This window comes from Metopolophium dirhodum, chromosome 4 (assembly GCF_019925205.1).
Source record: "Metopolophium dirhodum isolate CAU chromosome 4, ASM1992520v1, whole genome shotgun sequence".
Taxonomy (NCBI): domain Eukaryota; kingdom Metazoa; phylum Arthropoda; class Insecta; order Hemiptera; family Aphididae; genus Metopolophium; species Metopolophium dirhodum.
Genome location: NC_083563.1, coordinates 16,382,864 through 16,399,085, shown reverse-complemented (window position 1 = coordinate 16,399,085; position 16,222 = coordinate 16,382,864). Strand labels below are relative to the sequence as shown.

Below are 16,222 nucleotides of genomic sequence, written 5' to 3'. Positions count from 1 at the left end.
TTTATAATATATTATTATGATTTAAATTCATCTTTGTTGGGTAATTTGTTAACAATTATTATTTTAATTAATTTCGTCAAATGTATTAGTTATTAGTTTATCACTTATCAGAAACAAATTATGTGATATTAAATAAATATATAATTGTTATACAGGTAAAAATATTCTCTGTATCATTATTGCAATACGTGGTATTAATGTATTATTTTAGGATGAGTTTACAACTGTTGTATGTATATATACTTATATGAAATTGTACATTTTTGTCGTTACAATAAATATATAAATAAAATAATGTATATAGTTAAAAATTTAAATTTAAAACTTAAAAATATGCATCGTCATATAACTACATTTTAATATTTACTAAACATAAATATTTTTTTTTATTATTAAGAAATATTCTATTTTTTAAGCCAACGTATTTTGTTTTGGTATCAATTATAAGGGGGTTTTTATTACTTAAGGACTAATGTTAAGGTAACGTGGATATACACTTTTATTCATTTTAACCTGCTATTTTGCGTACCACTTCGTTTTGTGAATGTGAGTTTGTACATTTTATGACGAGATGGCTGAGTCTTGGTGAATGAATATGATTGCTTTATCGTCCGCATAATCAGCCATCTTGCTGATGGTGGTGAATGAGTTGGGCTGAAGTAAATATATTGAAGAGTAGCTGGAAAGAAATAGCTGCTTGAGGGATGCCAGCTTGTATTTAACATAATATGTGCTGAAAAATATTGTTACCAAATATGGTTGCAAAATGCCGATCGTAGAGATTTTAAAAAATAAAATATATAATGGATGTAACGATGTTTGAGTAACAGACCAGACACAATCAAATGATTGAAAAACGTCTAAAAAAACTGTCCTTTATATTTTTTTACGCAAACTAAGCGATATATTATGAGATCAACGAGGAAATGGATCTGCAGATAAATATAGTCAAGTGTCGTTCCCGGAAACCAAATTGATTGTTAAGCAATATTTTTTAACATAGATATTTTTTTAGGTTGGATATTTAGTGTTCATAATTCTAGAGAGTGGTCTGAACGTTGATTTAAAAGGTTATGCATTTGTTGGTGTAAAATGTATATGGTTAAGAATTTTAGGTATGAAGATTTCTGTAATGTCTGAGCGCTTACTTGGCCAGTACGATGGCATTTCTGACGAATTTGTTACTAAATTATTGTTGTTTATAATTTGATATAGTATTACCTCTTTGAATATTTGAGTAATATCTACCCCCGTTGTGTATTTTTGGCGTATAATCTCTATCTGATGAAAGTATGAAACTGTGATCACGAGTGGGAAAGAAACGATCGTAATTGAACGTAGGGACAGAATGTCTACAGGGAGGAACAGTATACAGATGCTATAATAATTGTAATAGGTAGGTATATTATTTAAAATTTAACAATAATTTTATGACAGCTGATTATAAAAAGTGTGCATTAAGAGGACGCTACCCATACATTTGTTGTCTCCGCCTTACACACGCACGACATAGCAAATTGTCGTTCACTAGTTTCAATAGTGTGTTGTTAGTTTTGATATAGAGCGAATTAACCTATTATAAAACTTTTAAGTAAGAACATTATCTGTGCTTAAGCGCTGGAGATTTTTAAAAATTTCTATTCTCAAGCAAGATATGGGTATGTGAATTACAAAAATTAAAAATGCTCATATCTCGCTTGAAAATTAAAATAGCGAATAAAAGCCAACGCTTAAGCACAGATAATGTTATTATCTAAAAAACTAATAATAGGTCAAATCACTATAATATCAAAAATAACTGCACACTATTGAAACTATTGAATTAAAACGTACTTGTGTAAGACGGAGACAACTAATGCATGGGTAGCATCCTCTTAATTGGTTGCATAAATACAACTGTTTAACGTTGTTAAAGAAGATTTAATTATAATAGTCACCTAACTGTGGGAAAAGTTATCTGGATTTCTATAATTTGTTTTGTAACCTGGAATGGTGAATGAATAAACTTTATACACGTGTATAGACTAGTGTGATGATGAGTCTCAAAAATTAAAGCTATAATGATTTTTTTTATAGAAGATTTAAAAATTAATTGGTGTGGTAAGATGGATTAGTTGCAAATAACTTTGTTTTAATATTGTCTAATACGCATTTGCATTTCGCATGGGTAGGATATGTATGAATGTCTATTATTAGTTTTTACTTATGATTTTATTGTTTACAATCTTGATTGGTGATACGTTTTTGCCATCGTTAGAAGACGAATCAGACGCCGATGACGAAGTGGTATTACCTATCTAATCTATGACCTAAAGGTCACCGTATGCAACTGCCAACTGGTGCGTTTAAGCTTTAGATATGCTAATCGAATTGAATATTGTACCATAAACTATACGTAATTTACAGTTGATTATATTTACTATAGTACGCGAGGCGAAAAGTGAGCCGCGATCGTCGCGCGCCAAGCGGCTATTTTTCGTCAGGGTTACTCCGCCTATTCTTACTGTTTTCCCGCCTATAAAGTAATTTCAAACGACGTAATGTAGATTTTTTTAATAAATTATAATAAAAAATAAAAATAAAATACAAATAACACAAGTAATACATAAAATACAAATAACACGATTAATACATATTATAATACATTTTTTTTTAATTAATCATATCGTCTTCATCATCGTCTTCGTCAGTAGAACTGTCGCCGGGATTAATTGTCATTATAATAGGCTCCAAAATTTCATCTCTTAATCCTTCTTTCACCAAATCGTCTTCTTGAATTTTATCGCAGTGGTCGCCACATTTTGCCCAATCTTCTGCTGTGACTGCATCTAAAGCACTATTTACTAACACTTCTATATCTGCCATTTTGAAGGTGTTATTTTTTTCCGCGACTTTACCCTTAACTTGCGCCCAGATTAATTCGATTGGGTTATATTGGCAGTGGTAAGGAGGAAGTCTTACCACTTCATGGCCCATTTGAAGTGCAATTTCGTCCAATTTATATTTTTTTTCTTTTGGAATCGTCAATTTGACTTTTTCCCGTAGTTCGCTTAATGTCTCTACTGGAGAAAAGTCTACAGATTTGTCTTGTAACCATTTTTGTACATCTGCCTTTCGAGTATTTGCCTTAGGATATTCTTCTGTTAAGGTAGAATGGTATGAGGCATTGTCCATTACAATTATACAAGGTTCTTCTAAATTGCCCAACATATCTATAAACCATTTTTGAAAAATGGTGGCGTTCATTTGAGAATGATAGTCTGCCTGCGATCCCGACTTGCAACGAAAAACCAGTTTTGAATTTTTGACAAAACCAAATGAAGGTGACCCAGCATGACACACAATAAGCCGACCGCCCTTTCCAATAGGTACTTTTAATCCTTCGGTGTTGTCGGAGTTTTGCCATATGTGTCCTCGCGTATGATTTTGGTTTACCCATGTTTCGTCTAAGTAAACTATTGGCCTTGTATCGTTATTACGTCTGAACTCGTTCATTTTTCTCAAAAACTTAACCCGAGAACAAATAATATCATTTCTTTCCATTAGAAATTTACGCCCATCATTACATTTTTTGTATTTGAAATTTAAACTACGCAAAATATGTCGCACGGACCATTGTGAACCCGAATAATTAATTTTTTCATGCAACGCTCTCAATATTTTTGCACTAGTTGGATACTGACCATTATCATAAAAACTATGAACTGTTCTTCTGACAACTTCATTGTCAAAATCGTCTAAGTTGGTCATAGGTTTGGCACGTTTATAAGATTTCCTTGGAGACTTAAATGAAGAAGGTTCGGCAGCTAGTTGATTTTCACCCACAGTCATTTTTTTCCCTTCAGCACAAACTCGTTTAACACAAGCAAGACTTACGCCACACGCTTCAGCAGTCATTTCACGAGTTTGACGAAAAAAATTACTAATTTCTGGCTTACCTTTGTCACCAGCCAATGTTTTGAAATAATTATAAACATGAAAAATAACTTTCTTCGTTTGAGAATGTGTGTCTTGATATGCCATTTTAAAACTATTTTTGTATACGAGTAATTATTAAAGAAATAATTAAAAATACTATTAACATTCAAACTTTAAAAGCGCGCACTTTAAAAACCAACCATGTAAGAACGCGGGAAATATGATTACAAACGTAGATAATAAACGAATAAAAACACGTGTAAACTCGTATCTCGAATGTCGAATGACTAACCAAACCTTAACAAAATATTGTGGTATGCAACAGCTGCAGCACTACCCCCTACTGCTAAAAGAAAATAAATTGGTCTCCAAAATACAATCAATTGTACAATAAATTACCACCTGCCGTTTTTAAAATGCGCGCCAGCTGTTTCCATTGCACACAAACGTAGAACCCCTGAAACCAGAAAAAATGACCGCTTGACGCGCAACGATCGCGGCTCACTTTTCGCCTCGCGTACTATAATTACTTTACTTGGTAAGTGTTGACGACCGACGATTAAATGAGTAGGTGTAGAAGGACATTACCTAGGCTGTTGCGCTGCATTAAAAAATTAACCGATTGAAATAAATCACGATGAATTCCATTAGAATTAGAAAAGCGATAAACATTTCTTTGGAATAGTAACATGTAACTACGTAACATGTAACATGTAACACTATTAGGATACTAGGAATTATAATCGTAACTAGAGTTATGTATTATATTATGTACATTTAGTAAAGTATTTTTTTAACAATATTATTGTGAACAAATATAACATTATATTACTAGTATGCTACTCCGGCGACCGGAGTTGTTAAATACCTAATATAAAAACTAAAAAATGTTAAAGGCAGATAATGTATATTGTATTTTTAATGTTGCAATATCATTACAATTCATTGTAGAGTCAATTTTAGCACAATATTATTTATTCAAAACAAATGGGTATTGCATAATACATAATAATTCATTTAACGAGTTCCTACTGTGCATAATAATATGAACTATCAATGTTATTGTTTTACTGGGTAATGAGGTAATGAGGTAATGATGATAAGACGTGTAAAGTTCATTAATTTGTTGGTATACAAATAAACAAAATTTTAGATTTATTTATATAATATATACATTATAAACTTATTACGTGAATTCTACATGTGACACTAAAAAACGTTAACCCTTGGTTAATCAATAGTACTCAGACTATTTGTATGTATATGTTATATGATGCACGTGTCCAACATCCCCAAAGACTACAAGTTAAGTCTATTGAAATTTGATATTCAGTTAAGAAAGTAAGAAATATTTAACTCACTAGGGCTAGGTATAGGTACTTTTAAATCAGTTAAATAAATATTAATTATAAAATAAAAAATCATAATATTGATTTAAATTTTTATAAGTACTCATATTTTATATTTGAAGAGGTAAATTATTGTGACTTATTTCTATGGTAGGATGTTTGATAATAAATATAAGTACTTATATTTACTATAATATTATATCATTTTATTCAGTGTTGTAATCAAGATGAGATAGAAAATAGGCTCCCCCTCCCTTTTATTTTATTAGATTTGTTGAGAAATTTTATTAGTGATAAGTGATAAGTGATAACCTGTACCTTTCTTATAATATCTTTTACATTTCCATACATATTTCTATATTTAATGTATATACGATGTATTTTATTATATTGTCATAAAAAAAGTAAATTGTAAATTAGAGGGGGCTTAAAAGTAAATTGTGACAATAAATAAAAGGCAACTGAGAAAAAATGGGGCGCCAAAATGTGTGTACCTATGGTGCCAAAATCATAAATACGCCTCTGTGGCTATGGCACAGGCACTGGATCTATTGAATTCAATTGAATCCTAATCTACTACTATAAATAGATAAGGGTTGCTAGTGTGTTGTAAAGTATTTGAGTAAAAGTATTCAAATACTTTTTTCCTTATTGAATACTTTTTTTTACCTACTATTGAATACTATTTTATTGAATACTTTTTTTTTATTATTTTAATTCTTAATTTGTTTCTATTTATCATCCTTGTTAAATCCTTGTCATTCTTGTTAAATAAAAAAAAAACGTGCCGTCATGTTTATCCTTCAACATAATAACAATATTATATTATATATTTATCATTTATGGACAATTCGATATCGGTTTACGTCGACTAATAGCTTCATTAAATGTTTTTTTTTCTCCAGTCGTCGACGACTACGATACCAGAACGAGCTAATTAAGTCAAGAACCAAATATATATTATTCAACAAGCTTTTGCTTAACAGCTATTATACTTTATAATTTATTTAACTATACGAAAATATTTTTATTCATTATTTACCAAGAAAATGGTTATCAATAATATCATTATTGTTTATCGTCGACGAGGATCGATGACAGTATGGAATATCCAATTATCCAAATACATACCTATATAGTTTTAATCTAATACCTCTGTAGAGAAAAGTTCATTGTTGTGATGAAACCATCACTAAAAAGGAACTAACGTGACTGATCAGATTTTTGATTATAACAAATTATATCAGAACTAAATAGAATTTTTTTTTTGTATTTATAGGTTATTTCAAATACTTCTAAAAAGTATTTGAGTATTACTCAAATACCTACTTAACTTTTTAGAGTATTTGGGAGGTATTTTAAATACTTAATTTTAAAAGTATTAGAGTAATTACTTAAATACTTTTTAAAAGTATTTTTTACAACACTGGACTTGTGACTTACTAACAACACATTCACTTATAGCCATGCTATTATAGGTATTTATTAATTAGACATTAAGCACTAGGTATCTACTCAATATTACGATTATTAATCTATATTTATGAATATAACTCATAATCAAGTGAATTTTAAGTAGGTACTTTTTTGTGTGGTATTGTATCATCGGACTAATAAAATGTTATCAAAACAATTAATACAAGTCTTGTACAATAGTTCAGTTATTACTCAGTATACTTTTACAAACACGATAATAAAGTACCTAACCGAACTGCAATAAATGTCTAAAATTCTTTTCCGATAATAATGATGATTGATAGTTAGGTAGCTGTGTTAAAATTAGTTGTAACACTTATAGTAAAGATAAATAATATATTAGTTATTTATATATGTTACCGCATTATGGCTATATCCCGATTTTTTATGTTATAATATATTATCCTTAAAGCTTAAAAAAACTTTTGAGCTCCTGCTTAGGGCTTAGCATTGTTATCTGAATTATAATCGTTAACCAACTATAAATAATATTAAAAACTAGGTAGATAAATCAATCTACTGTACCCAGTGGTGTTTTGGAGGGTATACGCGGGTATACGACGCATACCCTATCCTATTCCATTCTTCGTTCATTTATTTTTAAATAAAAGTAATTAAATCATTTTTAAAACTAAAAGGAAAAAATGTATAGCTTTTTTTAAAATTTTGTAACTAATATGAAGAGCGAAATTTTTACAAACAAGTTTGAATAACAACAAAATAACCAAAATCGTTAATCCTATTTCGTAATTTGAAATCTATAAAAAAAAATTTGTGCATTTGTATTTTTATATTTTTTGATTGCAGTAAGAAAAATAATGAGGATTTTTTATTAATTTTTGACTACCCGACCCCACGTATAATACTAGAGAGTAAAATATTTATGAATATTGGCATATTGCCATATTTTTCGAATATTGTTCAATCTTCTTACACGTTTTTTAAACAATAAATAGTACCTACCTACTTAACAGTTTAAATGCACATTAGACATTGGACATTAGTACATTAGTACGAGTACCTACATTACATAATATAATATCTCTTATACCTACGTATCTTTATTCTTTTAGAAAATAAAAACATATTTTATCTTTTATTATACCTATAACTTTATTATAATACATCACTACGTAAATACTTCGCATTTGTTTATAGTAATATTATTAATTACCTACTGAAATTCAAGCCATGTGACCTGTGACTGCTATATTTGTACGGTATATGAATAAAATCATAACATAGAAGTGCTTCTTCTAGCCTCTAGGTCTTCCCTCGAAACTATAAGTTATACGAAACGTACTAAATAAAATGTGAAATTTCCATAATTATACATAATTAGTAGGTGTGAGTATACAGTATTACATCATTAAATTTTGTCCAATGGACATTTTCACAAATGTGTGGCGGACTCCACAAATCGCTGAGTGTTTACAAACCAAATGCATTCAAATTTTAGTTAACACGTGTTACCAACATTTTTACGCCGACGTATTCAATATATATTATATACCTACGCAATACGCAACACGATATGTCAAACATTCCATTATATGAGATATTTTAAGCTGAAACCTATGTAGTCCTTAAATGTCCCCACTTTAATACCTAGTCAAATACCTCTATCGTGCGGTATTACGTTAGAATTAAGTGGAATAGGATCTAAGCAATTTTAATTTTATACTGGTATTATAATTATTTATACCATTTAAAAGTACCTAGGTAGGTACCTACAAATAAATTATGATATATGTTTATAATATAATATAAAGGATAAAATATAACTAAAAATAATAATGGCTTAACTGTGAAGAATTTCTATATGCATTTGAAATGTTTATTGATACTAGCTCGTAGCCACTAAGGATTATGGTACATAATTATTAGAAACTAATCACTAGAGCGCGGATTTGTATGAATTTGTATATTTATTCTGGTTGATCGTATGATATACTAAGTGAGCACATAATTTGTTTCATGACATGACGATTTAAAAAATTAAACTTTTTCGCGCATATTTTTGCATATTTTGATATTTTTCTATTTTAAGGACTTATTTTACAATTTTAATAGCATATTTCACCTTTTAGTGAATATTTCGATGTGTTTTTAGACATTTTAAAAATATATAGTATTATAATATAAGAAAAAAATATCATATTTTTATAGTTTCGATTAATATCAAAATAAATTAATAGGTATACTCGTAGGTATAAACGGTTTTCCCAAATATGACCTTAGATCAATAATCAGGGTAATAAAATACATAATAAGATAAAGATTTTAAAGACTAAAATTTGTTTTAGGATACATAATTGTTGATATAAATTGATTCCTATTTTTTTCTTATAGATTAAAACTACCTACAAAAAAATAGATAAGTATCTATAGTAGGGTTCGATAATTTTTTTGCTAATTTAATTATGCATATTTTAATTTTTTGTGCATATTTTAACATTTTAGTGCATATATTTATGCATATTTAGGATTTTTTAGCGCATATTTGGTTGGTTTTTAATGCATATAAATCCGCGCTCTACTAATCATCATTCACCATAATAGGTAACTATATTTATATACCTAGCCACTTAGGTACTAATGTCTCTATAAATAAAATACTAAACTTGCACTGTGAAATATATACATTATACATATTATGAAAAATTACATATTAAAAGTGTATAGGTACTTTGGTACTGTAAAGAGCTAAGTGCTAACATCACACTTAAAAAGATATCTAATAGGAACCTTTTATAGTTGGTACCTATTCATTGAATTTATGATGTCTTGATATTAAGCCATAAGTTTGTTTAGATTTTAGAATTATTTAATATAGCTACCCATTATTATATTATTCTCTTCTTCTTATTTATAAGTATATGGCAATCTTCTTCATAAGAGGACATTACCCATGCGTATCCATCTTACATAGATTTTTTCGACATACCAAATTTCAGTTCACTAGTTTTAATAGTGTGCTGTTAGTTTTTATATTAGAGTGAATTGACCTATTATCAAAAACTTATAAGTAAGAACATTATCTGTGCTTAATGATTGGTGATATTTTCGATATTTTAATTTTCAATCAAGATATGGGTATGTGAAATATCATAGATAAAAAATGCTCATATCTCGCTTGAAAATTAAAATATCGAATAAAAGCCGACTCTTAAGTACAGATAACGTTCTTGCCTAAAAGATTGATAATATATCAATTCACCCTAATATCAAAACTAGTAACACACTACAGAAACTAGTGAACTGAAATTTGATAGGTCGTACGTGTGTACGACAGAAACAACAAATGCTTAAATGCATGTGTAGCGTCTTCTTAATAAAAAAAATTAGTTATTGTGTTCTAAAGACAAATGCTTGCATGCTTCATTTCTGGTACCACGGTCCACGATGAAGTGGTAGGCGATTCTTAAATTGAGTAAAATCAATATAATAATGGATATATTTCATAATGATATACTGTTGTCTGTTTATGTTATATACTAGGTATATATGATATATAATCTATCTTTAAACATTACAGTCTACAGACATAACATATCTAATTCTGTATTTTATTTGTTTCTAGTTTTTATCGCAATGGGTTTGGTAGAATTTGGAAGTATTCCACACTTGCAAAGCATCGGCTTTTTTTGCGGGGATCCCAAAATAAGCTACAAATACCAAGGCGATACGGTGGAGTCCCATGTGCTTATACTAGTTACACTCATAGTTCCATATTTGGCCGTAAGTTAAAATATTAAAACATGCATATTACCTATAGCCAAATTCGTAATAAACAATAATATAATGTACAATTGATATTGATAAATACGATATAATATGTACACAGGCAATGATGACCGAATACTTCACTAAAGAAAAAAACAAATTTGATTCCGAACGGTATGAATGGCTTAAAGAATCGTTGCGGTGGTATCGTCAATATATCTTAGGACTGATATTCGTATTTTTTATAACAGACGTCGGCAAACTTCTGATTGGTGAACCAAGGCCACATTTTTTAGACACTTGTCTTCCTAAAGAAGCCAAAAACTGCACTAATAGGTAATAATCTAACTTATTATAATACACTGCCTATTAACTGAATTCATATAATATATAGGACATAGGTATCAAATATTTTATCGGCTCAAATAAACCTAATCAACGCTTAATAATTATTTTATTTCGATGTGTTATATCTAAAACAACATTTACATATTAATTTAGGTATATTGATCGTTATACGTGTATGAACGAAAATGAAAGCACATATATCATACGAGATGCCAGCAAGTCATTTCCATCGGGCCATGCTTCCATTTCAGTGTACGGATCAATATCTTTAGCCGTACGTACAATATTTATTTTAATATTTTTCTGTCTTACGACTTACTTTGCAGGTCTTGGATCATTATTTTTTTTATAAATTACTTAAGTTTTTCATTTTTTCACTACTCTTAACAATTTGACTGCACAGTATTTTAATAGACCTGTCCTCAAACGCCATGAGTACCTACCTACCAGAATAGGAACTCATTGGTTTTGTCACGTACGCCATAGTATTTTTTGACAGACGTCCACGTAAATCGCGGTTTTTTTCGTTATTCCTTATGATTTTGTAATTTCCTTGGGTTAAAATGAGTACCCTTGAAAGTCAAACGCGGTGAGTACCAATATCAGTAAAATGAACGAGTTTAAAATAGTTAGCTCAGGGTACAAACGATGTGCGGTCCAGATATGATACTCATGGCAGTCAACTTGTTAACAAAATTTAATAATTTTAAACTGTAATTTATATTTATTTTTAAAAAGGTTGACAAGTGGGTACTTCTCTCATCTACAGTATGACGTAGGTGTCAAGTGGGTCAATTTAATGGATTTTTTAAATTTTAATTCAATGATATATCATTGAATTCGAAAAACGATTCTGAGTGGAGACTTTCTACAGTCTGCTTAAGATATTGACATATTGTATATTATATTTATTTAATTGACCACACAAATCTATACAATACGCAAGACCACTAAAAAAAATTGATTTCACCTACCCATTATATTATTTTTTTAAACTATGATAACTGATATTTTATGAGTCAATAGACTTATGAATAACGTGAATATAAGTTTGTGGTATAAATTAGTTGAACATTTTTTAGCTTAAAACCAATATATACATCGTTCTGTTCAGAACCTAAAATAAATTGGAAACTGAAAATATCCGCAAACAGCTCAAAACAAGTCAAAATATTTTTTAAATGTGATGGTGTATAGACAATGTAAATATTAACATTCATTCAAAATGTCATGTATACGGTCATTTGTTTTAGAGTTACACCAAAAACAAAAATCGATATAGTCAAAAACCAATTTTGCGTAAAAATTCTCGTTTTTCCTTAATTTTTCTTTATTTTTCACGGCGCTTTTGAAAACTATTCGGAAATTGGACCTTTTGCCCCTCAAAGAACCATCTAGATTCCTAACAAAAAAGATACTGTTGAAGAAAATCGAAGCATTTTTACTGTTCTAAAAGGTATTGACAGACAGAAAAAAATAAAAATAAAAAACCACTGTTAAATCAATTATACATTCATTGATCCGCTCAGAGTCTAAAAATATACACTATTATAAAATAATATAATAAGAAAATATGTCATGTTTCAGCAAAAATGTATTTAATCTACCGTACCTGCTATTACTAATAGTAAAATTAATTACTATAATATAGCAATATAAATATTAGTAATATAGTTATACTTGGTAATGTAGGCTGACGAGCCGTCTTCGCTCAGATTGGTTTTTCGTATCTAATAGTTTATAATATTGTATTCAAAATTATCACTACATCATAGTGACTTACTCAATGACGAGGTACACTTGACAATTGACACCTATGCAATAGCTGTACAGGAGAGCGGTTACCTACTTTCTACTTTTTTTTACTTTTGGTTATGATTCACTTTTTTTAGCTGGTTTACGCATTTTGTTTGTTTAGTAGTTATAGATAATATAATATGTCATATTTAGGTTATGTATAGTATATTTAAATAGACATATCATTTTGTATTGCATAGTATTTATACAAATAAAATAATATGTGTCGTCTCCGTCTTACAAACGTAGATACAACACTGCAAATTTGCGCTCAGCAGAATTCAAAATAACAGTGGTGTTGTTAGCTTCAATATAAGAGTCGATTGATCTATAATGAAACTTGAAGGTAAAAATATTGTCCGTCTATGAACGTCGGTTTTTTTATGGCATTTTAATTTTTGAGCTAGTTATAAGTAATTAAAATATTGCAATTTAAAAATACTCATAACACACTCAAGATTTAAAGTATTGTAAAAAACCTGCGTACAAACACGAAAATAATGTTCTCGCCTTTAACTTTTAAGTTTGATTAAATAATAATATGTCAAATACTCCAATCACTATACAACTTTTTATAATAATAATGCTAACAACTAACAAGTGACAACACAAAATTGGTTCTTCTGAAGTGCTGAACGTAAACGTGCTATGTTAAAATGTTTGTAAGACGGAGACAACATGTGTGGGTTTGACCTACGGATGTAAATGTTTACCTTGAGCCTACGCCTTATGTGTTCAGTTTATTCGTATTCGTTAAATAATATTTTAATTGTTTTATTGTTCTAAATTTCTAACGATCTCTGTACAATATATTATATTATGTTGTTGCTTTTGCAGTGGTATCTACATAACAAATGCAAATCGCGTTCGTTGCTGTTAATGCCAGTCTTACAAGCGATGTGCATGCTCTGGGCCATGTTCTGTTCTCTGACTAGGATCACAGATCACAGACATCATTGGTGGGACGTGTTGGCTGGTTCGATAATTGGAATCATGATCTCTACTTACATTGTGAGTGTGAAAAACATTTAAATTAGAATATAGGTGCCTAGCTATTATTATTACCCATTTAGTTTAAAATTTTAATTTTATAATTAATATATTTTCAAAGCGTACAGTGGCGTAATTACGGGGAGGACGGATTTGGGTGTCGTATCACCTCCGTGACTTTTTTTTTAAACTGGCGAACCATATTTATGTACCTCCTTATTTAATTATATAAATATTATTATTTATAGGTTCTATTGTACCTACTGATATAGTACCTACCTATATTTTATAGTAACAAAAAATAAAAATACTAATCACTATTGCAATACCTATTGCACAAATAAATTGAAATAATGCAGTTTAGCTCGATTTTTGGGAATTTTTTCGGGAACCTATTGGTATATTTCAACGAGTTAAGCACAATAGTGCAATCAGAATTTGTCAGCCAGACTTAATGTTTCAATCCCCCCCTCCCCACAGACATGACCAAATTACGCCACTGAAATCGTATATGTATTAGAATAGCTGTCAGCCTATAGGCGTCCTCGGTAAAGGCATCAAAATAATTATGTTTGCGCGAATGACATTATATACCGTACACATCTGTGTGTAAGAACCTATTGACATTACCTGCAAATAACAGCAGTTAACCTTTAAAAGTTTAAACGCTCCCCTTGAAAAAATAAATAATTAATATGCACTTTTTATATCTGTATAATATAATATGATCTAAATTCTATCTAGAAAATGTTGATTTCATATTTTATTGATTTTTTTTTTGTGTTCACCAGAATGGATTGTTTGACAGACAAAAAAATGATAACAAATCGCATTCGACCACTGAAACCTGGTCCAACGAGACGACGGACAACGGGTACTTTACTGCAGGAAGACTATTAAACGTCGTCGCCGATGGTAAAAATCCATCTCTGAATTTGTAATTTTCGCAAAATGCGACTATACACATAAAATACTCACTTTATATTTTTACACTGTACAGCATTATTGTTAATGAAACGAAAAATGATTTGTTAATTTTTAAACATCAGTATTCTCGCTATATAACTGTATATATATAATATATTAAAATACCTACATATTACTATGTAAATTACCTAGGTAGGTAGGTACATTAGATATAGCAATGCGTGACAAATTGGGACTTTGAGTAGATGCGTAGTTTACGCATTTGGTCCTATTATTACACATTCATACAATATTTACATATATAAGTACCTATACCTAGTTGTTTTAATTTTTTAACTATTTTTTAATGTTTGTTGTCGTGTACATATCACTATTATAATTATGTAGTTTTTTATTATTATCTAATTTTTTTTCACTAAACTATAAAACGTAATACGCATAATACATACATAATACATAATATTATAATATTTTAGATAATATGTATAATTTATTTATTTAAATTTGAAAAGTGTTTAATAAGATAAAACCTAATTGTATAATAATTAGGTGCACTTTGAATATCCGTTGTTTACAATCGTTTGACATTTACCCGGCACATTTATTTACATAATATTAATTTTTTTAAAAAACCATTTGTATAACTATTATATAGTACCTAGTCAGTGGATTATGTGTATCCCTTCACCTACAAAGTTAAAAAATTACTATAGACGTGGTTAAATTTGAATAGATATACCTACTATCCCGCATATTATAATATGTATTCTATACCTACATGAATGTTTTTTTTTACAGTGTTATGGTTGAATAATAAAAGTTCTTTGTAAACTGTACCCATACTGTGTGTTGACATATTCCTATACGTCTATACGATTTAATAATGGTCTCAGATCATCGACAAAGAAAGACATTTAATTCTATTTCTCATTAAAAGGCGAATAATGTGTTTTCAATAACCTCAATTCTGAGCTGTAGTCATAAACGAGTAACTTAATGAGAAGAAAACATAGAATAATTAAAATGATGAATTTTTAACTAAATAATGGGTTTTAAATGCACACAATCATTTTGTTTTTTTTCTAAGTATATATAGTGAGTGGTATAATGCTATGGAAAAGGATAATTTTTTACGTTAATTGGCCATTATTTTACATGCATTCTTATTAATTTATAATACTCGATGTCTTGTTCGCAATAACAAATGAACAATTGTACAATGTGTGCAAAAATAGAATTCACTAAGCTTACATACTAATATTGAAGCAATAATTGGATGACTATTATCAATATAATTGTATTACAAAATCAATTATTAATTGTTACAATATGTTGTACACAGTGTTCGTAGTCTATTGTTTGAAATCATTTTAAACGGGATTTTTATTTTCTCATCTACTATAAAACTACTGACGAGTGTACATTATTTCGAATTTTTGAAAGTTACACCTGTATATACTTAAATATGGCATCACTCAACAGATATTCAAGTTTCACTGTGTGGCACATGTATGAATATATGTACATACATACATATTACATACATACATGATACATATGTACATATGATACATAGATACATCATACATGCATACATTATACATACATACAGTGGCGTAGACATGCTTTTTGAAAGGGGGGGGGATCAAAAATAGAAAACGACATACCTAAATGGGAAGAGAAAATTGGAA

At 29.2% G+C, this 16,222-nt stretch overlaps 1 protein-coding gene across 2 annotated transcripts in view; it reads left to right on the top strand.

The window, feature by feature from the left end:
* LOC132943519 (putative phosphatidate phosphatase) overlaps positions 1 to 15,362 on the top strand; it is a 30,919-nt gene extending 15,557 nt beyond the window's left edge. The window contains exons 2-6 of one of the 2 annotated variants that reach the window (XM_061012548.1): positions 10,327 to 10,484; positions 10,591 to 10,805; positions 10,971 to 11,091; positions 13,452 to 13,625; positions 14,396 to 15,362. In XM_061012548.1, coding sequence (XP_060868531.1) covers positions 10,327 to 10,484; positions 10,591 to 10,805; positions 10,971 to 11,091; positions 13,452 to 13,625; positions 14,396 to 14,545 — 818 coding nt within the window. In that variant the 3' untranslated portion in view covers positions 14,546 to 15,362. The remainder of the gene's footprint in view (positions 1 to 10,326; positions 10,485 to 10,590; positions 10,806 to 10,970; positions 11,092 to 13,451; positions 13,626 to 14,395) is intronic. The other variant, XM_061012549.1, reaches the window with a different exon arrangement.
* The last annotated feature ends 860 nt before the right edge of the window (positions 15,363 to 16,222 follow it).